This window comes from Takifugu rubripes, chromosome 13, assembly GCF_901000725.2.
Source record: "Takifugu rubripes chromosome 13, fTakRub1.2, whole genome shotgun sequence".
Lineage (NCBI taxonomy): Eukaryota > Metazoa > Chordata > Actinopteri > Tetraodontiformes > Tetraodontidae > Takifugu > Takifugu rubripes.
This window is the reverse complement of record NC_042297.1, coordinates 18,859,444-18,886,972: the sequence shown is the minus strand read 5'-3', so window position 1 is coordinate 18,886,972 and position 27,529 is coordinate 18,859,444. Positions and strand designations below refer to the sequence as shown.

Sequence of the window (27,529 nt, the reverse complement as noted above, 5' to 3'; positions counted from 1 at the left end):
ATGCACCTATTTTGTCCATCTCTACTTCAGCACATACCTGGGCACACTGCTGCCGTTACCACGGCAACCCCACAGATTGCATGATAATGTCCAAACGTGCTAATTTGATTTCATCACTTGCGAGTAATACTGCGGACACTTTGACTGGAAAGAGTTTTTTTTTATCAATATTTTAGCAAGATACCCCAAAACACTGATGAAAACTCTAATCCTGATTATAATCGAGGCAAAAGTTCACAACCAATTACTGTTTCCACTGTGGACAATAAGAAGGGTGTAGACAAAACAACATCGTCTCCACCGCCCAAAAGATTCCCCCAGTAAATATGTAAAATATTCCCTTTTAATGTCCCTACGAGCCAGTTCTCACTCCTAATTCGTTAAACAATAAAGCTCAATGGGACCATGATGACCTAATCCTCCTGTTTAGGAACCCAAAACACCGTCTTCCAGACGATGAATGGCGTGTTGATAATCTCACAGGCAGGACAAAGATGTGGATTTGTGTGGGACAGAGGACTCTGTGACACTGACTGACAAATTACATTGAAGAAAATGAGAAGCACCAGAAGTCAAGTCTGAAATGGAGCTGAAATGGTATTTCTCTCACATGGAAGTCTATTCCAAAGCTGTCAACACAATTTACATAGCTTATTTGTCTCCGGTGAAACGCTGCGATAAAGAGTTCACCACAAAAATAGAGGAAAAGTGACAACTTGGTCGATATTTGCTCTGAATTGAGAGTGTTTACTGCGAACAAAGGAGTTTGTCAGAGTCGCAGCTATTTCGCAAACATGCTGTAATTATCTGAGAGAAATATGGTGGAAACCAACAATAACAGGCTTCATTCGATTTGTCCAACGTATACTTTCATTTGTCACGTTTAATACACTCACTCCACAGAAAAGAATGACAGCAAGGACAGAAGACTTTCCATCTGAGGACCTTTGGTTACAGACCTGACGCCCTTAAGTCTTCACAGTTGGACAGAACATCTGCAGGATGGCGCCAAAAGTTAAGTTTGAAACAATCACTGCACATTCTACGTGTGGCACAGAGATTAAATATTAAAGATGGGGTTAGGGCACTTAAATGAAAAGACAGCATTCTGCCTGCAGAGTACTTCCTGTCTTGGTCCTGCACGGCTCTGATTCCCGCTACTTCACCAGATGATGCAGCCTGTGTCTCACACCGAGCTGGACGGGAGCCAGACTCGTGCCCTGACCCCCACCACACCTTGATTGTCTCCCGTACACTCTGTTTCTGCTCGTAGACCCGTTCTCTCCATTAACTCCAAAACTGTTTCAACTCGCGTGCGAATGAGCGGAGATTCGCACCCTCGCTTCCGTAAAGGAGGCGCGCACGGAGCGCGGGGTCGCCGTGGCGCAAAGGTGACGGTGTTTGGACGGAAACGTGCGCTCTGACTCTGAAACTCGATCCCGGTGTGCGGATATAGTCCGGGGGAGATCCGCTTTCACGGTGAATCAGTGCGTTGCGAGGACGCCTGTCAGTCCTCTCCATCCTTCCCATTGGCTGCAGCAGGATGCTCCGCGCGTCTCCTGATCACAGTCCTCAGATGCAACCGGAGCCGACGGAGGTTTGCCATGGAGGGAGAGAGGGAACCTTCACTTGGAGGCATTTGACAGCAGCCATGCATGTGTAGTTATATCAGTCTGACCACGAAACAAACGCGCGGCACGTTCCAAGTGACGCTTTTTACGCTTCTGGATCTCGCATCGAAGCGGGGTCCTTAACTTCAACACTCCGGGCTGCTTTTGCGGGCGACTGCCGCTCTGTCCTCCGGTTCAGCGGGATAGTGCGGGCTGCATGGAGGGATGTCGGCATGGCTTGCACCAGGAAAACCAAAACTTTGGTGTCAACATGCGTGATCCTGAGCGGCATGACCAACATCGTCTGCCTGCTCTATGTCGGATGGGTCACTAATTACATCGCCAACATCTACATCAAAGTGCCCATGCCCGTAGCGGAGAGAAAGTTGGAAGGCGACAAAAGAGGGGACACTGTCCGGATCATGGAGAGGCTGGATCGGCTGGAGAATGTGGTCAACCAGCACATACAAGGTAAAGCTTCCTTCCACCGACCCTCGAAACTTTTAATACCCGTCCTCCATTCATACCGTCGGAAGATAAAAATGAAACAAAGACTTGGACTAGTATTTGAAATATACAGCACGGGAATCTCGCCTTTCACTCGAAATGAATGCAAAGCTGAAAGGGGAAGCGACGGGTCTTCCCTGGAGATGTGGAATTGCGCGTTTTGTGCTGGAAGTGCAGACATCCACAATTAAAAAATCATTCCTGCGTTGTAGCCTTGTGTGTTACCAGGGATGTAAAGCACCTCACATGTCATCTTCCCTCCATTTATGCACCTCAGAATTATGAATCTCCTAAAATATATCTTTCTGCTTTTCCAACGATAAACCTCAAACTTGTCCTTTACTGCGAGGAATGCCTGGAATCTAGTTTTCCCAAATCCCTCCAAGTCGCCCCTCCTCTCCTTCCGTACGGTGCCTTTACGTTTAAACACGCACTCTTCAATTTTTCTCCAATCAGCGCCTTTAGAGACACTTCTTGTCACCACATGCAGGGAGAACACATTTGGGCAGATATGAACGAGCATTAGAGCTGCAGAAGGACAGAGGATCAAATCTGTTGCAAATGCTTTTTGCCAAGCTCGGGTAAACATTCCACCTGGCAGCAGGTATCCATTTCAGCACGGTTGTATGAGTCTGAGGGGGCGGGGCTTTTGCTCAGGTGACCTCAGTAACTCATGTTACAGCTCTTAGTTATTTGGCCATAAAAGTTAAGAATACAGGATTGTCTGCATGTCAAGAAAGTGAGATATATCTGTTGATTCAGGCAAATCAATTTTCTAGCATACATGCAGAATTATTATTTTTTGAGGGGGGGTTTGTTGAAACTCTGACCTTGTGTGAAAGCACTAATTAACACTTCTTGGAGGTAAATGTGTGCAGACTTAATTTGTTCATCTCTCTTCAGGGATAGAGGCATGTGGTTTTCAGGAAAATGTATTAGTTTTCCAATCTTTTTAACTAAGCCTTCCAACTTAGCTTTGCACATCTGCGCCGTTTTGGATTGTAACACACACTTAAATAAACACGATTGCAACCGAATCTTTTTCCCCCCCACAACAGTGATATAAGCAGTAAAACATCTATCGCATCCTCTCAATCAAGCCAAGAATTCTTTTGTATATTCTCTCCTTAACTAGGACATTTCCATATTTTTTTAATCACTCCATTCTCTCATGACTCAGCGAGCCCTATGATTGGGTGCTTTATCTTTTTGTCCTCTTTTCAGTTTGTGGACCTGATTCTTAGAGCCCCTGATGTAAACTGCAGGCCCACGTCACAGAATAATCCACAGCAAGTTCTCCTAATGCCGTTATTGTCATACATTTTGCAGCAAGAGCGGAAGAGGGGGAAAAAACTGTAAATAAAACGAAGCTCTCAATTTAAGTGCAAGCCACATTGTCTGGCTTTTTCAGATAATTGCTCTAAATGCATCTGCTATGACCGTAGACCTGCAGCTTGAGCCTGTAAGTCGCCAAAGGCATCAACATGGAGTCAATGAGCTTCAGGCAAAGCCAGAGAGTCATTTCTGCACTTCTGACATCTCTAAAAATACATTTTCGTCCGATATCATGCTGGTTGACGAGAGCAGAAACTGGCTCCTGCATTTTTTAATCCGGCTGCACACTCACAGGGTCCTGGCGGACGCCACAGCCAGCCTCATGCACTCAGTGTTGGAGCACTGTGGGACCAGTATGAACTGGAACACATTAGTACACGTGAGAGTGGAACATTTACTGACGCCGGCTGTCTGCAGACCGCCAGAGGACATGTCTCTGGCTCGGACTCGTGGGAGAAGGCGGTAATATTCCACAGCACTATAATGTCGTAAAGTGGACCGTTACCAGGATAAAAGATCTGTTGCACAACACACAGAAAACCCAATGAGCTCCTCGTCAAGCTGGACACGTTCACACACGCCCAATGTGGGAATTTTGCAGGCTGCAACACTAGCACACACAGTGGCTGGGAAACGTCTCACAATGGACAGAATTTATTTTAAACCCCCTAAGTCTCTTGCGGGGTCAGGGGAAGGGTGCTGGAGCCGTTCCAAGCTGCCCACAGGTGAGAGCAGGGTACGACCCTGGGCGAGCCTGTTCCTCACAGGCCCCAATCTGAGCATTTATCACCTTGCTCAAAGGTACCTTGTCACTGCTCCGAAGGTGTCCTGGCACCTTCCCCCTGCTACCAGCACACCTTCCAACTTTTTTCCGCAACCGTGACTTGAACTGAGAACAGCTTCTCAGCCCAGCCCCCTACTGACTGAGCTCCCCCAAAAATATGCATTATTTAAAATAACAACACGTATTAAATGACAGATTACTCATGACTGTTTTCCTACGGGTGACTAGTTTTAGTAGTGCATTATTAATGAGATGGGAGCTGGTTTTTCCGGCTGCCTTTGACTTCTCTTTGCTTCCAGGGGCGTTTGGTGACTCAGTGGCCACAATGCCGCAGCAAGCCAGCACCAACACTGTCAGCCTTTAGCTGCAAATGACAGTGACGGCTCTCGAGATAGCATCAAGTAAATCTGCCCGTCAAAAATCGCCCAAGACTGCAAGTCAGAGCTTCCACCGATGCTCAGAGGACAGTCGTGTCTGAACAGTTTTCTGATTTGATTTTCTGGAGCGCCCACCAAGAGCAGGGGTAGGATATTTCAGCCAATATGCATCCGATGTCTGCAGGTGCTTACACGCGCATTTGCATGCACGCACCAGTTTTGAAGTTGTAGAGAATGCGGGTGGCTTTAAGGTGCTCAGTCATGCAGTGAAAAGGGGCGTTAAAAGACTCTGAATGGCTGGTAGATGCAATGTCAGCCTGGTATTTTATGAGATAATAAGCTTTTTTTTTTTATTGAAGTACAGAATTGGCTTTTAGTGTGATGCAAGTCTGTCACTTGCTCTGGAAGAAATTGTCTCTTGGAAATTGAAGACCTCATTTTTCTCTCTTTTTTAACGGTTTGACAGATGCGGCATTATGGCTTATATTTGAAATGAATACGTTTAAAGTAGGTGGGTTCCAATGTGCTGCTGGAAAGCAATATCTACCCATTAAAGATCAAATTAGACCTTCCCCACCTCCTATGTTAATGAAACACATCTTATTTAGAGACATAGCAGGTGATGATTAGAGGATTGATCACAACGCGGATAAACCTGTGAGAAAAGTTTTTTTTAGGAGGGATCCAAATGGAGGAAAGATGCTCTGGAACAAGGGTTTGTGTATGTTAGATATTCTAAATCCTGCTAAAGAGATGCTGTGCCTCCGAGCCCTGTTCCCACTTTGTTAAACGACTCTATCAGATACACAAATGCACCTACAGCAGCTCGTTTTAAATGAAATACGATGTTAATTTTCAGACAACACGATACATGGATAGATATGCTGTCCCTGAGGGCGAGCATGGTCGCCGTCTCCGTTGTATTTACTGCTTCATCTATTACGGAGTGCTTCAGTCATTAGAACAGTCAGGACCTGCTGCTGGTCTCTAACCTGCAACAGTTACCTCCTCTGTGGGTCCTTGTCACTTTAGCCACATCTTGCTTATAAGCAGATGTGAGGTGAGGTAAAAAATTTGAGGTAATGGATTATAAATTTTTAACTCTGAATGCTTGGTGTCATGTACAAACTCTTTCCTGACACCCGATAATTAATTGTGTTTGTGGCTAAATGCTCCCATCTGTTAAAAGAGGCACGCTTCCATGTTTTTAATTTGTACCTTCGGAGCATCGCTGGACAGAATATTGATGTTTCGTAGCCACAAACTTATATATGGATCCTCCGTCTGTGAGAAGTTTTGTTAATGTTGGATAATACTTGGTGAGAGGATATTTTAGTGCTGCTAGTTTGGCAGGTTGTTGATTGTTCAGTTGGCTTCCCTGCAGGACACAGGACACGTTTAGAGGCAGAAAGCTGCACACTTTTAATAACTGACCTGTTTAGATGACTTGAATTCATGGCAGTGGATTCACAGCATTGAAAGGAAGTCAGTCTGAAGAAGATTGACTTTTCTTCATGATGCATAAATACGTGTAATAAAAAGTAAAGCGTTGCCAAACACAGCTGAGACGAGATTCATCTGTCGTGAGAGGAGATGCTCTGAAAAAACTGCTGGGGTTTTGAGTGGCATTTTTCGAAAATAGCAGGAACGCTGCTGCGCTGGGGAATATTTCATAATGAAAACAATTAATTATTCTGAGACCAGAAGACAAAAAACCCCTGAAGAGAATAAATTAGAAAGACACGAGGTTCTGATTCAAAGGCCGTCCTCTGATGACTTTTAATGATGAGTTCACGTTCTCTCTCTGGCAGCAGCAAACATGGAAAAAACCTCTGTTACTGAAATTCAGCCATATAGACCTTCATAAACTGTAGGAAATGCACCTCAGATGCAGTTCAAAACTTATGTCTCGCCTTTTTCATGTAACCCAGCCTGCTCCATCACTCAGACGGCTCCTGGTTTTGATGCAGAACATGTAAAAAACGAACCCACGAGGATTTAAAAGCTGAAGCCAAATCTGAGTTATGAGCTCGTTTGGCAAAGGTTGTAAGGACCTGATATCAACTATTTTATAACGAGAGCAGGGATCTTCTAAGTAAAGGCAAAAATACCGCTACTAAAATTAAATCGTAGATGCTGCTGCAGTTAAAATGTTACAACAGCCGTTTTAAATCTTTTGGAACACAATAAAATGAGCTTTTTTGCTGTCCTGGTAAGTGCTGCCTCCACTGCTGCTGAATTCGCTTCATGTCTGGCTGGTTGTGCTCGTTCAGCATGAACAATGCAGACGGCTGTGCTGCATGCACGAGTTGTAATATGCAAGTTGAGCAGCCTCTATGTAATGTCAATCTGTTCACACCCCGAAAAAACCTCAATGAGTTCACAAGTAAAAGGAGAATTCTGTTGGACTGCAGGACTTTGGCAGAGGAGAAAGTCGTTTTTCATGCATCACTTTGAGGCGCATTCTCCTCCAAGCGCATCTTTGCTTCCAGGAGACGGCAAACTTCTGCTGTCAGCGTTCCATTCATCTTTATTGAATCAGCCATGAGCGCATGATGATGGGGGAGGGTGGAGATGGATCACAGGGGCAGAATCGATGAGACAGAAGAAAATTACCGTGCCTTCAAAACAAGATTCATCAAAGCTAACAGCAATTTGGGAACAGAATATATATTTCCTGCCTTCACTCATGACTCCACAGTGATGACGGGACTCTTTTTATGGATGTCGTGATTTGGGGAGGGGGACTTTTAGTCAACATCTGTGCACACTAGCATTTACCTCACTGGAATCGAACCCAGAACCTTGATATGATGATTACAGCACCATCTTGGACATTTCATTTGCTGTAGTGTATAAAAAATGCCAAAAAAAAATGAGGGGACAGAGAGTCTCTCTCTACGGCGTCCCTTTATTACGCCTGAACATTGCGAGCTCGCTCTCCTAACGCGAGATGTATTCCGTGCAAATTTGTCTGGCAGATTACTCGGGACATCCAGTTACACTTATCTCCTCTGCCATTATTTGTACAAGCTTCCAAAATGAATTATGAAATGAAGCTGGAGGTGCTGCGGGGTGGGGGGTGGTGGGGGGGGCGTTTCAGATCACAGGAAAACTGCAGCACGGACGAGCTGTCAAAGGCGTACGGAAACGTCGTTTAAGGGAAGTCAGTCGCATTACACCTTCACAGAGTAATGGAGCGGTTTGTGGCTCTATAAATAATACCGTTTGCATTTTTAAACTTTTGAACCGACATTAACTCTTCTGATCATCAAATATTTCGCTATGCAAAAGCTCTATCTGTGCCGCAATTTGTGAGGATTTAAGCTCAACACGAAATGAAGCCTCTAGCTTTAGTGACAAACATTAAATTGCATTAAATGAAAAGGCAGTTTGGCGCCAGCCTACCGACGGGCCGTCTGGTCTTTGTGGTGGACCAAACCAGTTTGCAGCGTTCCAGGACTGTTGCTGGTGTCTACTAATTTTCAAAGCTTTTGGTTTTCTATGTTTGCCGAGCTGTGAGCGACAGCAGGGAGTTCTGGGGAAGTTTGGTTAGTGGACAAAAGCAGTTAACCTTTATTGTATTACGACATCAGTGCTGCTTAAAATTTCTCAAGGAACGTGGGAAAAATGCTTCATTTGTCTTATTTATCGTAAGATTTAATGTTGTAGCTAATATTAGCAGCTCCAGGATCATCGTTGGTTGGTTTTGAGTATTTCTAGATTAAACGTTGACACCTTTTCACAGACCCAGGGGGCCCCTGGAAACACCACACCTCCACTTAGACCCATCGAACCCAGAACCTTCCTGCTAAGAGACAGCTGTGCTAACTGTGCCGGGGTCTTAATTTAAATCTTAACTAAGGAAGGAGCCCTTTAAAACGCTGTCGAGTGCAATTGCTTTGTTTAATTTAAGTAAGTAATTAGCTGCGCGACTTGTTACTCCACATTAGTAGAACGTTTTTTTTTAAAATGCACATTCCAAAGCCATTTGACAGAAGAATCGAACCGCTGTCAGACAGCAAAGGCAGTCAAGATTCCATTAATTAAAAGGATTACTGCATTAGCCAATGAGTGCTCTGCAAGGAGCAGGTTCATTTGATCCTAATAGACAAGATGCCAACAGTAAATTTAACAATGGACATCTGTTGTTTTGGCCTAAAAAGTTTTTGCGGTATAGAAAATGACTTTTTTCTCCCCCAAAAGATCCAACCTACCTCCTGGAGCTGAGCCTTGGGACTTTTTTTAATGGCTTTTACATCTCTGAGAAATACATTCACATTCAGCGGCGCACAATGAAAAGAATGGGAGTTGTGCTCCGAAAAGCTTTTCAGTACTTGATTCAGAATCTGTAAATTTACTATCGAGCAGCTTTTCAGAAGCTGCTGAGAGCAAGGGCCGATTTTTTCACAGGTTCAGCTGTCATCTGCTGCTGATACAAGCAAGTATCACATGTCTCAACATTCTGGCAAGCGTGCGCATCCGCCCGTATGAAAGAACCGCTATGGTGTGGAGCGTCTGTGCTTTATTCAGAACGGACAGGACCCAATCAATGTCGGACAATTAATCTGACTATAAAAACCTTAAATTGAATTCTGCAATATCACGGATAGAATTCAGCGCATTCTTCTTTTTCAGCGTTTCCACTGACAAACCCAGGGAAAGCAGCCTGACAGTGTGGTACCGGTGAAGCACCGTTCTGTCTGCAGCTCTTCACAGAAACGTCCAAGTGGGGATAAAACCCACCGTCGTGCTGGGGATCTTCTTTCGCACCAGATCTCTCCGCCCTGACGCAGCCATCCGACCCGCACGCCTTCAGCAAGGCCTTACAAGCTGCAGCATTTCTCACTGGAACGGACCTTTCCGCCGAGGGAAAATGTGACTCGTTCAGTGTAGGAAAATGTCAAAATGCCATTTAATTTAAATCTGCCTAACAAAAGCAGCAAATTAGGGAACGCACCCCGAAGACTGTCTCCCCCTGCAAATCAATTTCACACTGCTGCGAAAATGAAATGGATGACTTGAAATTTTACTACAAACCAGACAAAATCTACAAACAAGCTATTTGAAGTACTCTAAGTGAAATCGTTTCTGAAGCGCCCGTTTGCTTTAAAGTGGAGGAAACTGTGCAGTCTTGTTTGGGAGCGGCTGATGCCTGAAGTTCTTTGGTGCTGTCTGTGTTGCTTCCTGCTGAAAATGCGGCCCATTAAAAATTCACAAATGCCTCACAGCTTAGAAATAAAAGTAGCTCCAGTTCATTTTAGGGAGCTTGGTTTGTATTTGCATGTGGATGTCTCCACTGAATTATATGTTAAGAACAACAAATGGTGCCTGACAGCCCCAGAATGGTCTGTTTTACAGGTTTATTTAAATGGTTTTCAAGCCATGTGGTGCCTTTGTTGATATTGCCAGGCATGTGTGTGTGTGTGTATGTTCTTATATTTGTTACACAGTGAGGACCAGATTATACACTTCTCTAGCAAGGCGAGGACACGTCTGCAAAGTGAGGACATTTTGTCTGGGCATCTCAAAGGGTGGTTTGAGAGATAAAACATGGCCATAAACATACATTAGTGATTGTTGATGTTTATAAGATGTGCATTAGTAATGAGAGAATGTGTGTGAGGTCATCGGTTAATTTGCATTTCTTCATTAATTTGGCAACAATTTTTTTGGGGGGGAGTTCTTGCTGAGGACAAACACATGCTAACATAAATATGGTCGTGGATGTTGTAAAACATTTAAAAATCAAAAACTCAATTTAATGATGTGTCTCATTGTGTAAACTCAGTGTTGCGTCTGTGTTGCTTTTGCCATCTAGGAAGGTAGAATGAAGTTCTCAGGGAAAGTTTCGGTTGCCCTTTAACTTCTGCTGTAATCTTAACACAGTTACTTAATAAGCAGTTTTAAAAGATAATATTGAAAAGTTTTTGGCAGGTGTTGGATTTGGGAAAGACAGAACATAGCCATCAGGCAGCGCTTTGTCAGTCTGCTACAGCATCTGTCAGCAGCCGCTCAGCTCTCGTGGCCCGAGGAGCAAAAACTCTCCCGTCTTGTGCTTTTATGGGGCATCTGTGCGTCGATTCGACAGCTTCACCTTTTTTCCCCCTTGCAAAGCAGTCCCATGTTCTTACTTCCTGCATATATCCTATTTTGTGCTCATACAAATTAATACAAGACAATCTGACGCAGGCGGTTCTTTTCTTTGCTCAGTCTCATAATATGCCTGTAAAGTGGGGAACAAAATCAAAAAATAAAAAGCCGATGAGCCAAATGACAGAATGCACCTGCTACGCTCTGATTACAGCACCGACCCTCCGTACTTCAGCGCCTCTGAATCAGCAGCCTCAGGTTGAAGCGTGGTAATCTGAATATGCTCAGGCTCTTGTGGCTCTTCGGGCTGAAACATTTACTTTTGTTTAGAGTGTTTATTTTGGGCGGCACGATGGAACAGATGTACCTTGCCTGGAGATGCACATGGCCGACACATCAATTTTATTTTTTTTTGCTGTGAAGACAACAGAGGTGTCGTTCCCCCTTTGGTGTCTTAAAGTAGAGGTGGATGTAAATTAAGCAGCTGGGCTGTGACATTGTTTGCTGTTTCGTTCCCCTCTGTGAGTCGACTGATCCGTATTCAGGACGCTGCTCTGCATCCTGATATGAATCCCCGAGTGACCTGTATTTTGGAAAAGCCAATACTTTAAAGCAGGAGGTTTTGTGCATTTTATCATCTGCTGGCATCAGGTAAGAAAGGGAAGCGAGCACAGCTGCAAAGGACGCAGAGCTCCTCTTTTAATCCGAGCGCCCACTCCTCGCCGGGGTTAATTGTGAAGGAATTGTGGGGGTGGGCGGGACAGTAGTGCAGTAATTAACATAAAAGTTGCGAGCTTGATTTCCTGCCTCTGCGTGGGGGGGGGGGGGGGGGGGGGGGGTCTAGTTACTTTAGTTTCCTCCCACAGTGTAAATATCAACTTGACTCAAGACTCTAAATGGTGTGTGTGTGCATGTGTGTGTGTGTTGCTGCAAATGTTTTTAATTAAAGAACTTTTATAAGACCCAGGACAAATTCGATACCACCATCATCGCATATTATTGTCTTCTATTTTGGCTTGTTGAAATAGAAAAATAGGCTGCTTCTGACCACAATATGCTTAAAATAGCAACACTTCTCCCCCAAAATGTCGGCACCAAACTACGAAACGTGTCCTTTGAAGCTGCCGCCTCTATATCCACAAGTTGTTTCACATCAACACAGCGAGTTCGTTCCAACCCAAATCAGATCACCTGTTTTGTAACAGACCCACAAACACCCACTGGTTTGTTTGTCTCACTTTGCGTCATTTGTGAGTGAGACGGAGCGTCTGCTGACCTCCAGCTTGCTTCTTTCACCTGTGTTGCTGATGTGAAGGTTTGTCAGGTTCGGCCGGCTGGTCGTGCTGAAGCAGACAGCCACAGGCTGTGTTTTTCCTCCCTTTCCTCACGACTGAGCTCACCAGTTTAACCTGCTTTAGGGTTGAAGTAGGGAAGGTTTATCACACTTAAATGTTTCGCTTTTAGCGTTGCCTTTTTATATGTATTTTTGCATCGGTGATTGTCGAGGCCACTGAGGCCAAATAGGATTACTTCAGTCAGTTTATGCTATTGCAATAAACACGGGGGCAATTCTAGCTTCAGAGCTTTGAACATGCTGAGAACCCTGGCTGGGTCAAGAGTTCTCATTTTCTCCTCATTCCACTTAATGCAATTTATGATTATTCAAGAAATGTATCTTTTTTCGCTTCCACATTCGTGATTTCACCTTGGGGTGAGCAGAAACTCCGTGAGTAGGCCAACACAGCTGAGAACGTTAAGCTTTGTAAATCCTGGATCATAAAACAAAATAGGTTTGGATTGGAATTAAGCAAAAAAAACATGGAAAACTAAACTTCCTCCAGGAAACTACTGTATGAAGTAATTTAGTTACAGTTCCTCTCTCTCTTTCTCACACACACACACACACACACACACACTAGTTAAGATAGGCTAACAGACAATAATCTGTTCCATTCCATTCAGTACAGCTGAAATGAGCTGCTTTTCCACTACTCAGCGCAACTCTACACGGTCCGGCTTTGAGGCTTTTCAACCAGCGGTACCAGACCCAAGCATGCTGAGTAGGCACTATCATGTGCACGCCGCTTGCTGCCGCTAGCCCATGAGTGACAGGAGCGCTAGTGGGAGGGAGGGGTTGGGAATCAAATTAATTGAATCATTTGCACTTACATTTCTGCTTTTTTTGTGTAATGACTTTGATTCTTAAATTTTTAAGCCTGTTAAATCATGTGTGGAAGAAATAACATCTGTGGAACTTTTTATTGGGGTGCTGAGACTCATTTGGCCGGATAGTTACGCCCTGATTTTCTTCCTGTATGCACGTTCACATATTTTATGTCCATGGCTGAATATACACTTGTAATACAACCCCACTGTCAGTGCTGCATTGAATCAGTGCTGTGTACTGGATGTGTACTCCTCTGTACAGCAGATGTAGCTGGAGCTTCTACCTGGAGTATAAATAGAGGAGCCAAAACAAACCTCATAGGGCTCATTAAAACCCTCCTCATTAAAAGGAAAGTCAAATAATGATACTGACGGGACTGAAAAAACAAGCAGACATGTTGGCGTTTGGTCTGTGTAGGTTTTAAAGTAAAAGTGTGGACGTAACGTATGCAGCGGTATTAACCCGACACCGGTGTAGCAGAGCTCTGGTGACATTCCATCTCCGTGTAATTGCAAACATCGATCTCTGCATGTCCGTAAGTCCTCGGTCAATCAGGTCTGGATATTTATAAGTGCTTAAATCGAAGCCGCGATGACTTTCAGGCTCTTGCAAGATCTTTAACCTCTCATTCAAAAGGCTTTTTGCGTTTGTGAAAGTGATGGCGACTCGGGAGCTTTTCACATTTGGAGGTGTCTGTCACCTTGGAGGTGATCTCTTGAGACCTCATAAGCACCTCGGCTTAGATGTGGCACATTACACCCTCTTACGCCTGCTGGTATTATGTTACTGCACAAACTCCTGTTAAAAAAAAAAATCCAATTTAATATAATTTAATTGATCAAACTTTGTCCTGCACCACACGGAAACAGGCAGGCGACGAGGAATAAATGGTGGAAGACAAGTCAGCCAGGGAGCTCTTGGTTGGCCAACCTTAGAGACCAATCAGGGCTGCCGATGTCGCTGAGAGGAAAAAAAACTGAGGGGTGGGGAGAGGAAAACAAGAGGGATCTAAATACTCTCTGCGTGTCTGGCTAGAGCAAACATCAGATTACATTAGCATTAGGGTGATTTTAACAAAATGTAACAGTTAATTAATTGGATGGATACGGTGATCCTCTGGGAAATGGCTTGCCTTTACATTTCGTCAGACTCTCTTGAATTAGCGGCAACTTAATCACATTCGAAGCAGGTTTTCTTCTGTCGTTTGACCTGCAGGTAATTTGTCATCCTTCAAAGAAGAGGGGAAAAAAATGGAGGAATCTTGATGGATACTGCTCTCCGAGCCTTCCACTCTGTTGCAGATGTTGAGGAAAGAGTTCGGTCATTAGTTGTCTGAGACCATTACCACAAAAGCTCATCTCTCTACTCTGCCACTTGTCTCATTCTTTCCCCCATACTCATTTCCAACCACAATAGCCCCACTGTCACCCTTTGCTCTGCTTCTTTTAACCTCTGACACTGAAAGATGGATTGAGGATAAAATGCTGCTATTGAGAACAGGTTTGTGAGTGTGTATGCTACATTTTGGTACAAGCTGACAGCTCCTCAGTCAGGTCAAAGTCACATCCTCTATTATAAAGTCATTTTTTTATTGCTTCTCACACTGATAAGTGACCTGTGCCTTCTTTAACTCCATGAATCAAATCAAATCAAGGCGCTCGCTGCATGAATATTTGATAGGTGGCCCGTACCAGCCACAGAGAGGCCGTGATCAAAACAAAACATAAAATAAGATAAAATACTTGATCTCTGTCTGCCTTCCAGATCTGCACAGACTTCATTAATATGAAACAGAGCTTTCCCTCCATGAGGGCGGCAAGACAAGACAATCTCAGTTCTCTTACTAGTTGCCAGTGAAATATTAAAGAGTGCATGTCAGAAGCTTTCACTCATCCTGAGATCTTTTTCTATTCATTAAAAAAAGCTTTTTTTGTCATGTCTGGGTGTCACGGTAGGTAACCGTCTTCGTGTTTTCATGTTGCTAGAAAGACAGCCGATAAAATATTGAAGAAAAGAAATGCCTGAAGAGCTCGACTGGTCCGCTTATTTATGCATGTAGTCGTTCTGCATTCGGGATGTTAAAACAACATATGGAAATGTCACAACATCACTGGCAGGCAATGACTTATTATTTGCAGTTGCATATTCAGTTAATTGAATTGGATCCGGTGAGACGGATGTAATGCACAAGATTTGGTGGTTCAAGTCAACTTATTTTCCCAGATTTTTCTACTTTTTTGTGTTTGTGTCCCGATATTTATGTGATATAATATTTATTGTATAATCTATGTGGTCTGGATTCTGGGTTATATGACAAAAGCAACTTTGACATGTCTGCAGGTGTGAAAAAGAACATCTTTCACAAGTGTTTAGCTTGTTAACATCAGTGTGTCTGGGAAATAATGAACTACCAGTCGAGTTGTTGTCAGGTACAACGTGCACCTTGGTTGTAAAGAGGTGAGCTTTGCCAGGACAGATAACAGGATCGCTGGAGTGGGTGATCGAGTGTGCCGAGTCCGTTGGCACATCATTTACGACCCAGTCAAGACATTTGTCTCCCACTTTCCTCTCACAGAATATTAATTTTATTATTAATATTGGAGCAACCATGATTTCAGTCTTGATTTCTTATCTCAAAGCTGCATTTAACAACCCAAATATGACTGAAATTTGTGTGTATAAATGGGTACATTCATCTGCTTTGGATGCTGGAAAAGTGTGTTCTGCCACCTCTGTGGATCACAGCTCTGCAGCTGTTGGTGTTGCTTGTTAGCTTGTTACTGGAGGTGCTATAATTGCTTATTCAGAACGCCGCTCAGGACCCTATAATAACCTCTAAGGATAATTTGACTACTTTTCCTTCAGAACTCAGGCTATTAGCAGTTCATTTATATTGTTCAACATGATAATTGTCATCATTGCATGTATTGTTTGGGGTGGAAGGCATTTTCTGTTTGACAGGAACATGATTCACATAACATTCTACATGTCTGCATTAAAGAAGGTGAATTCATCTGTTCCCTTTTAATTAATGTATTTATTCATGGCATCGGTAGTATCTGCCAATTGTATACGTCTCTTTACCTTTATTACCTCTCCTGGGTGGGTCAGAGAAGTGAGAAAAGAAGTTCAAGGCTTCAAAAAAAAAGCCAATGCACTACATGAGGGTTCATTGCAGACAACAGCAAACTTATAAGGGCAGACATAAACTGCTGAAAAAGGATGAAAAGGCTCCTACAAGGTCCTTTTCCCTATCAATGTCACGGGTTACTTGGGCGCTCTAATGAGGGGAAGTGAACAAAAGAGATGGTGAGTAAACACAGCCTTCCTCCTGGATCCTGAGCCTATATACAATAGCCCTGGGTTGTGGGGTGAAAAGCTGATCACCCTTCTCAACTTTCAAAAGGAAATGTCAGAGTGATGTGCCAGCTGCTGATGTCTCCTAATGAGAGAATTTCCACCCTCCTCCAAAGACACTTGCTGGGGCTCCTCGACGGAGCTAAACTGACTGGTTATTAGCTGTATTTGCTGTACCGACAGCAAAGGGTGACAGTAAAACAGGGTTGTCTGAGTGTACATGGATGATCACAGAGAGGTGCTGCGCTTTGAAACACAATTACCATCTGCCTAACACATTTAACACCACTGCGTGGAGCGAGCAGCGGTTGGATGGGATCTGATCTGTCGCAGGTTGGATGGGAGCACACGTGGAAGCTCGTATCTCCTTCAGTCTGATTGTCTGTACCAACACTGTGTTTTTAACTCTGGAGCCCATTGCTAATCGGCTATGGCCGCTATGCCTGAAGGGAGATGGAGTGATTGAGACCTTGCGTAAAGCTAAAGAGGTTCTTATTCATTTTCCTGGGACTCTACAGCCACTGGTGATGCACCTGTTCACCAGGACTGGCGCTGTAACAACCTCCATGACCTTTGGTGGGTTTTTGGACACTGTTTTAGGAGTGTTAATGTCCGGGCTGCTTCTCGACATGGATGAATGTTTATCTTGTTCTGTAAGGCTCTAATGGCTCATTTAGGCTGAGAGAAGAATCCACCTGTGCCGTAGAAGCCAGTGTGTGGAAGCTAAGGTGTTACACAAGAAACTACTAAAGCCCAATACTGCTTTTATAATGGTGCTATAACACACATTTTCACATTTTCCCACAATTTCCAGGCCCTGGTGATGAAGGGGATGTTATTCTGGGTAGTGCAAAAGAAACACGCTAACGGCTTAATACAGATTTCATCTGAGGTGAATCTTTTCTTTCAGGTGTATCCTGGAGGGATGATAAAGCTCACAGTGTCTCTGGAGCTCCCATGATTGGTCTTAAGGGGAGAGATCACAAATAAGAAACCAGAGCCTTCAGAGAACCCTGGTTACCCTGGCGACCAAACATTGCTCAGATCAAAGTGAGCATCGGCTTCATGGCCTTTATCCGAGAGCCTTTTGTTGGTCAGATTTAGATATGAATCTTAATAAAGTCTATCTTTGCAGAGCTGCTGTGATGAAGACTGACGGAATTATGTCACATCCAGGACGGTCCTCTCAGCAGCAGCAGTTGTCCTGAGCAACAGATGCTCCAATCAGCTGTACAGATGTTGAGCTGATGTTGTCAGAGCTTTCTGTCCTGATCTGTTAGGGGGGGGGGGGTAAACTTATATCTATAAATTGACTCTGAACCTCAGACGCGCCTGTGCAGAGGTGATAAAACAGCAGAGGCGTCGGTTGCTTTCTGCTGCAGTTTTTAACACGGCACCAGCAACAAAGAGTTCAGCCACAGTTAAAGCGCGATTAAATAATTGATTGTTTTACAGAGCGGAGGCAGAAACAGGAGCGGCAGCCGTGTGCCATGGCGAGGACAGAGAAATGTCCAAACTTGTCGTCTTTTACAGTTTCCACTCTATACTGATGTGCACATAGATATAAATAATTCACTTTTTCCATTGACATTAATAGAGAAAGGAAGGCGACAGTTAAAACAACAAGTCGCTGTGAAGCTGTTTCCTCACCTTTGGGTGCGATGAGAATGAATTCACAAAGAATATTTTGACTGCAGCGTGGCGTTTGAAGTTGGCTCTGGGCGCCACTCTCATTAGTTTGCAGTGTGACTCAGGAATAATCTGAACCGGGCTGTAAATGGAGGCCAGGACCAAACCACAGAACCACAGAAGTGCAGCAGTTTAATGATGGAAACACTGGTCACTGCTTATATCATCATCTAGTGTTGGTATCTGACTGAAGTTATTTATAGCTGCATGCTTTTGTCCAATGTGTTAATTTTGAGTTTTTAAGCAGTTTACTGTTGTTCAAAGTATGTTTGTGTGTTCTTATATTGGTACTAAAATACTCGTTCTACTAGCAAAGTGGGGACATACCATTTTATTTGGTCCTCGCAGGATCAAAGGGCTGATTAAGGGTTAACGCCTCGTTTTAAGGCTGCGGTTATGATCGGCTTCAGGTGAGGGTTGGGGGTTAAGTGGGATGTTAGGGTTAGGGGCTGGGTAATGCAATAAGTCATGAATGTCCTCACAAAGATACAAGGATGTACAAGCACGTGTACTTCTGAGTGCTCAAGATTGAACTCAGATTTAATAAAAATTTTAATTACCTATAATAGTCAGTTGAAAACCTTTTTTTAATCCAATATCGGGACGTTTGTTGTAATTCTCTGTGGTGCATTAAAGTCATATTACAACTATCTATAGCTACGTCTTCATTTAAACGTCTCAACTGATGGAACCGCTTCACTTTATTAACTTTTAAAAGAAACTTGTTGCCAAAGAAACTGTAACTTTTTTTGGCAGTGAGATGAATATTGAATAGAGAAAAATGAAAATGCCTAATTTGCCAGGAAAAAAAAAACCCACTATAAAAAGATCTTTCTGCAGTGTGTGTGTAGCAAATATTAGAATTCAACATTTCCTTTAATACTTACGCTGCAAATATTTGTGCTAAATCATGATATTACTCTATGTACTTTCGACCCCGGTGCTCAGAGCATCACTGATGAAGAAGGTACTTCATATTTAGAATTATTTAGTATAAAAAAAAAGCTTGGAGTGCATAAAAGTGCACAGCTTGCTTTATTGATTTTCATTAGAATATGGTAATGGGGGGGCTCCTGCCCTCTCCTGACCCCGGGGGTGCCGCAGAGAAAAAGAGAGAAAAATTCTGACCCACAGCCTTTTTTTATCGCAAGTTTACATCTCCGTCATTGTGAGCGGAGGCGCGTTATCTCCACGATTCAGAGTTGAAAATGGAAAGTGTTTTCCTCTCTGCGTACAGCGCCGGGGCGAGTAAATAAGATTTGATACCATCTTAGAACAGTTCCATTGCTGGGAACCGTCTCTGATGAGGAGAAATATAGGAATTTAACATCTGCCGCTCTGTGGAGGAAGCATGGAGACCCTGGGTAGTTCTTCCCTGCTCAGTTTGTTCCCTAGTTTTACATTTTCTTTTCCGCGTTAATGACTGTGTGCTGTGATGAATGTGCCGTGAGGGTTCCTGTTCACCTGTCTACACACTCACACGCGCGCACATACTCCTTTTTGCCTGAGGATTTTAGTTTCACTGACTGACTATGTAGGTGGGCGGAAACCAGCCCTCAAACAGCGAGGACATGGGAAGCACATCAGCTGCTAGTCCGCGGAGGCTGCTAGGCTACATGCTACAGCTTCACAGCCTGGATTTGAACTAAAATTCAGAGCAATTCTTTGGAACTAAACAGGAAGAGGAGAGGAAAAACACGGGACATTTTGGCAGAAAAAGGTTCTGTGTGACAAAACCCCAACCTGTCATAATGGCTGTTTCATTGGGATGCCAGTGGAAGAACCTTTGGCCAATTAATAAGCTGGAAAATAGTCTGATGAGTAACACTGAGAGGCAGAAGTTGATGCTTCCCACATGCTCTTCAGCCAACAGCTGAGAAAACTGCCAGTAAAAATAAAAGAGTGACGCGTGGAGTAGGAGAAGCTGAGGTTTGGCTCCCCCAGGCTTGTGTCATTCATGATGCATCATTCTCCTCACCTGGATGCCGGCTGGCTTTATGAACATATAAATAATTAAAGCAGGAATCTGTGCAAAAATGTTGTGTGTGAGTTTTTTTTTAAAAATTCATCCATTCACAGTTAACAGTCGATGCTGCAGGTTTAAACCTTTCAGAGGTCTCTTCTGCAGGTTTATGCAACGCACACACGCGCGCACACACACACACACACACAGACTGAGTGCTGAGTGCTTATTGTAGCCTTTTACAGAAGCTGGTCTTTTTGTTTCACTTCATGACATCCCATTCATTCTTGTTGTTCTTCATGTTGTCTTACTTCAGAGCTGACTGTCAATGGGTTGGTGAAATAGTCAGCTCATGAATATTAACCTTTACCAATCTCTTCAAAACACACACACACACACACACACACACACAAAACCTTTTACCTTCATTAACAATTCAGTCTTTTGACAAAAGCCAATGCACCAATCCCACATTTTACAACAGAACTCTTCACTAACACCAAAAACTGCAAAATCCATCTAAATGCATGTTATCAGATCTATTCCTCTGGGCCATAGAAGACAAAAAAAACCCTCAAAAAGCTATTGTCATATAATATCGTTTTGGCTTATATGGTCGATTTTTTTTGTAGGACATGTTTTATAACAAGGAACCATAAGTTATCAAACAGCCTTCTTCATTTTTAGATGCATTTAACCTGCCAAACACACCAGCCACAGACGCTTTTGCAACCTGTGATCGTACAACAGCAAACTTTTACGAGACCGCTGCATTTTTCATACCTCACTTTTGTACTATTTTCAGAATCTCCAGCAGTTCTGTGTGGGCATGTTAGGCACACTTAGGTTGGCCTCTGAAGTGCTTTTAAAGCATCCTTCCAGTAGACAAAACTAGTGATTTATGGAGCCCTGACGTGGATTGAGTCTTTGCATACGTTGGTGTTTGGTGTGCTGAGTGTGTGTTTGTTCAGCTCTGTTTTCAGCGGCTACAGTGTGAAATTAGTTGTGACTGCACTTATTAAGACCTCAGCTGCCTGAGCTGCCCTCTAAGATTTTATAATAAACAATTTCCCCATGACATGAGGTAGATACTGTGCTTTGTGTATTGTTTTAGCGATACCTCTGCCTTTATACCTGGAAGAATAATGTAGCGCAAAGCTAATCTGCCTCCCTCTGATAGGGATTAAATCTCATGTTCATGTACATTGCAGACATACAGCTCAGTCCATTACTGCACAAGGAAAGGGGCATTCATCACAGCCTCATGTCCGGCTCATCGTTTTCCAACGTTCCCTGAATGTGACCCGATGTGCCCCCTCGCCGCTACGGTGAGACGTATATTCATGCTATTTGTCTTCCTGCGCCCGCCAGAGACTCCAGGGAGGGGAGACGAAGGTCAGGCGGACACCTCATTCTCTGACTCATCGCTGTTTGCTCACTGGGGTCAGGACCTCAGCCCCGACAACCGGCGGGTTGCGCTGAAGATGTTCCAGTACTACGGATATAACGGCTACCTCAGTGATCGCCTCCCCCTGGACAGACCGATGCCGGACCTGAGGCCTGATGGGTAAGACTGTACCTGTCACACCAAAAGCTAATTATCATGTTCATCAAGACTTATTCATTTCTTCCAGGTCACAATTTAATGGAGTACAGGTGGAGTGTTCCTCTCCAGTATTCAAACGTTGTTGGCACTCAACAACTCAGATGTTCATGCAGCTCAGCGTAAAGTATGAAATTGCTGTTAGATGATGAATTAATAGAGTTGGACTAGTTTAATAGCAGCCAATGATTTGAAAAGAAATGTTGAAAGCATGCTCCACTTGAATGTTCTCTATTAAATTTAAATGAATATTCCTGGAGCAAGCAAAAGGCTAAGCTAAGCCCATGACCTAAATTTGGCGACTGCACTACAATATTTTCAAGTTTAGAGCACCTATTTGGAATGCTGCGTGCCCATCGAGCTCTTTTTTCCCTCGATTTATCAAGGACGGAGCCTGATAAACACACACGTATCTCCAAGCACGATGATTTAATATAGATAATAACAACCATACAAAAGCAAAAGATAATGCCATCTCTAATCCCTCTATACCATCGTCATATACCTTGAAATACTTGCCTTTTCCTCTGCATTGTGAGTGCTTATTTTGCTGAGCTGTAAAGAGCCTTTCCATAATTAACAAAAGCAGGATTGAATCAATTCACCCGCACAAACGTTCTTTCCTTTCACCCTTCGAGCGTCTCCGCTTGAAAACCAATGAAGAGTTCATCTGAACACAATTGTCGGCTGCCAGGTGATCACATCACCTTGTGAGAGGGAAAAAGCTCATTTAACAGCTAACAGTAAAGCAGACAATTAATGGCACAATCTTTTATAGTTTGGGGAACCAGTGCATATTTTCACCTAAATATAGAGATAAATTACTTGCGGATGGATAATGATCATAAATATAACCTGGATGTAATGCAGTTTCGCCTCAGTACATTATCAATAGTAGTAAATTAAGAAGAGTAATTGTGCAAATGCACCAACATGAGTAATAGCACGAGTAATAACTGCTGCCTCTGACTCGGCGCCGCTGCATTGCTCGTTGTCAAGGTTACCGAAGACAACAACGTGGCGTGATAATGTCCACTATGGAGTGAAAATGAACAGTTCTTCACGGCTTATCTGCCGCCAAGGTCTCTTTGGATCCCTCAGTCTCACTAAACTGGGTCTGTGCGTTCATCCTTGGGGGGTGGGGGGGGGGGGGGAGGGGTAGCTATAATTAACAGCATGAGATGGTAACAGCAGGACACTGACCAGTTTCCCAGCAGTTTAACCTGCACCGCTTAATGTAAGTGCGAAGAAGAGCATCATGCCTGTTTTTAACAGATTAAACTAAATGTTGTAGTCAGGTTTGGAAGTGGAACCCAAAAGGGCAGCTGAAGCTTTATATGCCCGGCACTACTTTCCTCTTCGGGCTTCTTCACGGCGTCTGCACGCAGTGGCAAAACATTTACTTAAAGAGCAGAGCGACTTGACCTTTTAGAATGCAAACCTTTTCATGACTGCAGTGCAGCGACAGCGTTTTTCCAGTCCTGGAGTTCTACACCCCATTTTGCACGAAATCAATGTCTGATGTATCTGTTAATCCCTCAGATAAATCCAGGAGTAAACATTGATTTAAGCGCTGACCTGCGAACACTTCTTGTCTCCCTCGCAGGTGCCGAAACATCACTTATCCTTTAAACCTCCCTCAAGTGAGCATTGTGTTCATTTTTGTGAATGAAGCCCTGTCTGTGATCCTGCGGTCCATTCGCTCCGCCATCAACAGGACGCCGTCCCACCTCCTCAAAGAGATAATCCTGGTGGACGACAACAGCAGCAACAGTAAGGAACAGACCTTCAATTATGGCTTTCTGAATGTAAACAGCCATGGCAGCCCCCAGCAGTCTTCAGATTTATTAAAATGGCCACGATCTCCCGCGGACGTGTGTACAAAAATCCTCCGTGGAGTTTATGCAGGAGGCGGCCCAGCTCCATTATCAACCATCTGACATGGTTGGGAATCACGGAGCTCGGTGTAATCCACACCGGCGGCACGAGCAAGACGCTCGGGCTGTAACAGCGACACATATAAGTAAACACCAAAATGGAGAGGGCCCCTGCAGAAGGTTCAGCCGCTTAGGCAAACTGCTTCTCTGGAGCTCCGTTTGACAGTCCAAGCGTTAGTGCAAAGCAATGTTGAACTACGAGCAGGCACGCTGCTTTGATCAGATTTTGCTGTATTTCTCCAAAGATGACTTCCTTCCAAACCATAAAAACCGTGTATCGCCATCTCCTGCTATATTCATCCCTCCAGTCGATCCCTCTTTCTGGCAACAATGACGTTTATCATGCATTGGCTAATTTCTCTGGAATTAGCAGCCGCCATTAGGAAGGCCAGTCACTCAGTTTTGGTGTTTTAGGACATCTGATCTTTTTACCATATGCAGGAGACGGTCCTGGTTGCTAGCGTATGCTAGCATTAGCATCATTTCAGCCAACCGGCCACTGGGCCTGCTTACATGATCTTAAAAATGTGACCGTTGTGTGATTTTTGGAGTTAAAATCACACATTCAGGCGATCCTTTAAACAGCAAGATCTGATATACTGTATCCGGTGAAGGGAAATCTTCTAGATTTCCCAAAGACAAAAGACAACAAACGTGATGCAGCAGTGGCAAACTGACAACTGTGTGGCCCAACGAAGCAAGATTTTCTATGCCTTTCCAATCGTTGGAGGTGAACTCTTTCCTGTTTCTAGATTATATTTTAAAAATTCATCATTATGTTCGAGTAAAATGCGCTGGTATTTGCATTAATTCATGGTGACTACAGGGATTAATTTGTGTGTCGGTGCCAAGTTGAGGGACGCTTCGATCGGCAGCTGCAGACAGGGATTGAACCACTGACCTTCTGAAGCGTAAACCTCTGAAGCTCCATCTCTGAGACGCAGCTCCAGACTAATAAACTCTGCTCAGCGACTTATTTTTATTATCCAACAGTAAACCTGCTCCTGCTTTGACGGGAGATTCATGTTTAAAGGAGAAACACCAACGCTAACTCCTCGGATTGTTTACGCACCCTATAATGAAAATGAGGTCTGCTTCATTTGTTTCACAGTAAACCAAAGGGCATTGTTCAGCTCCAGTCGTCAATTAACGATCACATCCTTTTCTTTTCGTAAAACAATAAAATCCCTTCAAAATGGATGCGATTCCTCTGCTGCATCAGTCACGTGACGAAGAGGTGTCTTCTTCAGACCGCCCAGCTGTCGGGCTGCGCGGCCACGATTAGCACCGGCGTTTTGTCTTTAATCCAGCCGTTTCCAGGCACCCGTGCGTGTTCTGGAGGTCAGCCACATCCCCTCCCTGTGATGTATTATCTTCCTGTCGGGCTCTTAGTTCCTGCTCACCTGCTCATCCATCAGCTGCACTTAAAAGTTTGCCAGCCAATCAAAGAGCCGGAGCTGCCCTTTTTCATGTGCAGCGGCATATTTACGACGGCCCCTAACAGCCTACAGATAGATGATCAACGCTAATGAGCCGCAAAACTAGGAAACGTGCCCCGAGGCGAGCTCGTTTGCGTGTGCACATTTAATTCCTGGATCTGTATGCGCTGGACGTTGCCTAACTGTTGAGACGGGCCTGTAGTCCCCGATGAAAGCAGATCTATAATTTACACAACACTTAAACTCTATTACAAAGGCAGAAAGTCTGCCATAAAAAGGTAACGATAGCACGCCAAGGTCATTTATAGCCGATCCCTCTTTAAATGGGTTACGTCGTTTATAACAAGGACAGGGACAGCCATTGTAGGCAATAAACCTGGGGAATGTGCTGGGAAGAATATGGCTACCTGATTCAATAATGCAAAACAGGTAATGTGATCTGTTGCCGGCGCTAACAGAATCTCGCTGTCGACTGTGTCGCGCTAATTCACGTGTAATGAATGATCATTTTCCCAGCTGGCCAGTGCTGACCACGTTCCAGTAGTAAAAAAAAAAAGAACTAAATATCCCAAATCCTTTATTCTCCTGATTATCACATCAGATCGTAGTGTTTCCCCCCCCACACACTTCATCTCATAATGGAGAATGAGGGAGCAGCCTTGTTTGGCACCTCCGGTGTCACGCGCTGACATTTCCCCGATGGCATTTCTCCTTGTTTGACAGCACGTTCTGTTGCACCGTGTCTGATTGGGGCCCGGTCTTATCATTATCTGCACGACTGTGAATCTCCGCGGTGCTAAATGTCATTAGCCCGCTGACCCGTGACGCTGGCGCGATTGCCGGACGGGGTCGTTGCACGTGTCTAACCTGCTCGTCGACCACGTCAGCCGTGCTCCTCACCCCTCGGACGTATTAGCATGCAGGAGGATGTGTAGCTATCAAGGGAGGGAAGGACAAATTGACCTACGTGATTCCTCCTTAATTGGTTGGTGTCCCAAGTTGTGTCCTGAGAAAGAGCAGGCTTTTTCTGGGAGCCATCGTGATTCCTTAATTTAAAGATTTTTTTTTTAGTCATTTTATTCACTTTTTTATTTCCATTTTTTGACGGGCATCTAACTTGTGCTTTCTTTTGCCCCGGAAAACCTCTAGATCTGCTCCTTGGCTTATTATACTGCTTCCCATTCCCGCGAGCGCCGGGTATAATGTGGATTTAGTCAATGCCTCAGGTGTCCAGACAAGTTCCAGCAGCTGTCTGAAACCATTTGGATATCCAGCAAACAGTCGCTGAAGATCCAGCCAATGAAAGCTGGAGGGTACACAAAAGCTGGGGTGAGCAGAATCAACCAACAAAGCTGAGTTTACAGGATAAAGTGCCAGCTGTAAGAAAAACAAGCAGCGCGGCAACTTGAGCCACGCCAGTCCCCCAGACAAACCTCGGCTCCAGGATTTAGCCACATGACTGGTGCAAATGCGGAGACTAACGAATATTGTCGAATACTCCGAGCGGGTTTTGACACCTGGAGAACTGCGCGGCGAAGAAAAATTGCCAAGCCTGGTGACGCGAACCACATAGCAACGGCGAGACCCGTAACCATGCCGATCAGCCATCTGCTGCGCCAGTCTTAATTCCTGTGTAATAGATGGCGTTAAGTTCAGGAATCACTCACTCCACTCACCTCCATGAATCAACGACTCTGCTCGGGCACGTAGGGATGTTTCTGAGAGGGGAAGTGCATTGATTTCTTTGAAGAGCTCACTTACGGTGTTTTTCTGGGTTGAGGATTTCCAGTCAGTGGGTTTGTGTTATCTCGGCCCGAGGACAGAGTGAGGAGAGCTAAATGGCAAATTCTCCATTTTCAGCTCAGCATTTGCATGTGTTGCATTATGAATGTCTACTGATCTACTGATTGCCTGCTCGGTGCTGTCAGAATCTGGTCTGCAGCCTCCGTCCTCTCGCCTCCCCCCTGGATGCAGAGCTGGATCAGAAATGATTACAGATACAGACGTCTCAGCTGCTCACACCAACTAGTGCTACATGTGATCAGGTCTGATGAGCAGAGGAAGTTTTCCCGATCCAGAGCTGATTCACACATAAGACGTCTGGAAATGACAGAAAGGATGCTGGTGAACTCTTTAAACATGATATTGCTATAGGTTATGGAACGAGTCTTTAATGGGAAACAGCAGCAGCAGCAGAGAGTGAATCCATAACACTAATTATCTCTGCATCTTTGTATGCTGCATGTGCTTTTATTAGCTTTATTGACTGTGTGGTAATAATTAGGATTAGTCACTTGTGTTACTTTCCCATTATGTACTTCAGCAGACACCTTCAGTTAGCAGCCCTCTAACATCAGGCTCATTCGTCATTTCACTGGCAGCCCGATAAGCGCATTAATTAGTGATGTGTCTTGTTAAGCAGAGACATTTTAAGCAAAAACAAACTTACATGACGGTTGTTTCCCAGACTGTCGCTGCAGCCCTAACAGCTAACGGCTTCATAAACTTTATTCCTCTTTTAACTGCTCTCAAATCACTTTATCCTGGTGTAATATATAAAATTGAAGTTCTTTTTTTTTGTCCTAATAGAACGGTTTAGGATGATGATTTATGTTTAAGATTTAGGTTTATGTAACACAGCCTTTTTTTTAGTTTCAGTGTTTTAATA

The 27,529-nt window shown here is 44.1% G+C and overlaps 1 protein-coding gene across 1 annotated transcript in view; it reads left to right on the top strand.

The window, feature by feature from the left end:
* The first annotated feature begins 919 nt into the window (after positions 1-919).
* Positions 920-27,529, top strand: part of galnt18b (UDP-N-acetyl-alpha-D-galactosamine:polypeptide N-acetylgalactosaminyltransferase 18b) — a 45,212-nt gene continuing 18,602 nt past the window's right edge. Inside the window, exons 1-3 of the mRNA XM_003970013.3 lie at positions 920-2,081; positions 21,254-21,449; positions 23,092-23,258. Of these exons, the coding sequence (XP_003970062.1) occupies positions 1,844-2,081; positions 21,254-21,449; positions 23,092-23,258 (601 nt within the window). The 5' untranslated portion in view covers positions 920-1,843. The remainder of the gene's footprint in view (positions 2,082-21,253; positions 21,450-23,091; positions 23,259-27,529) is intronic.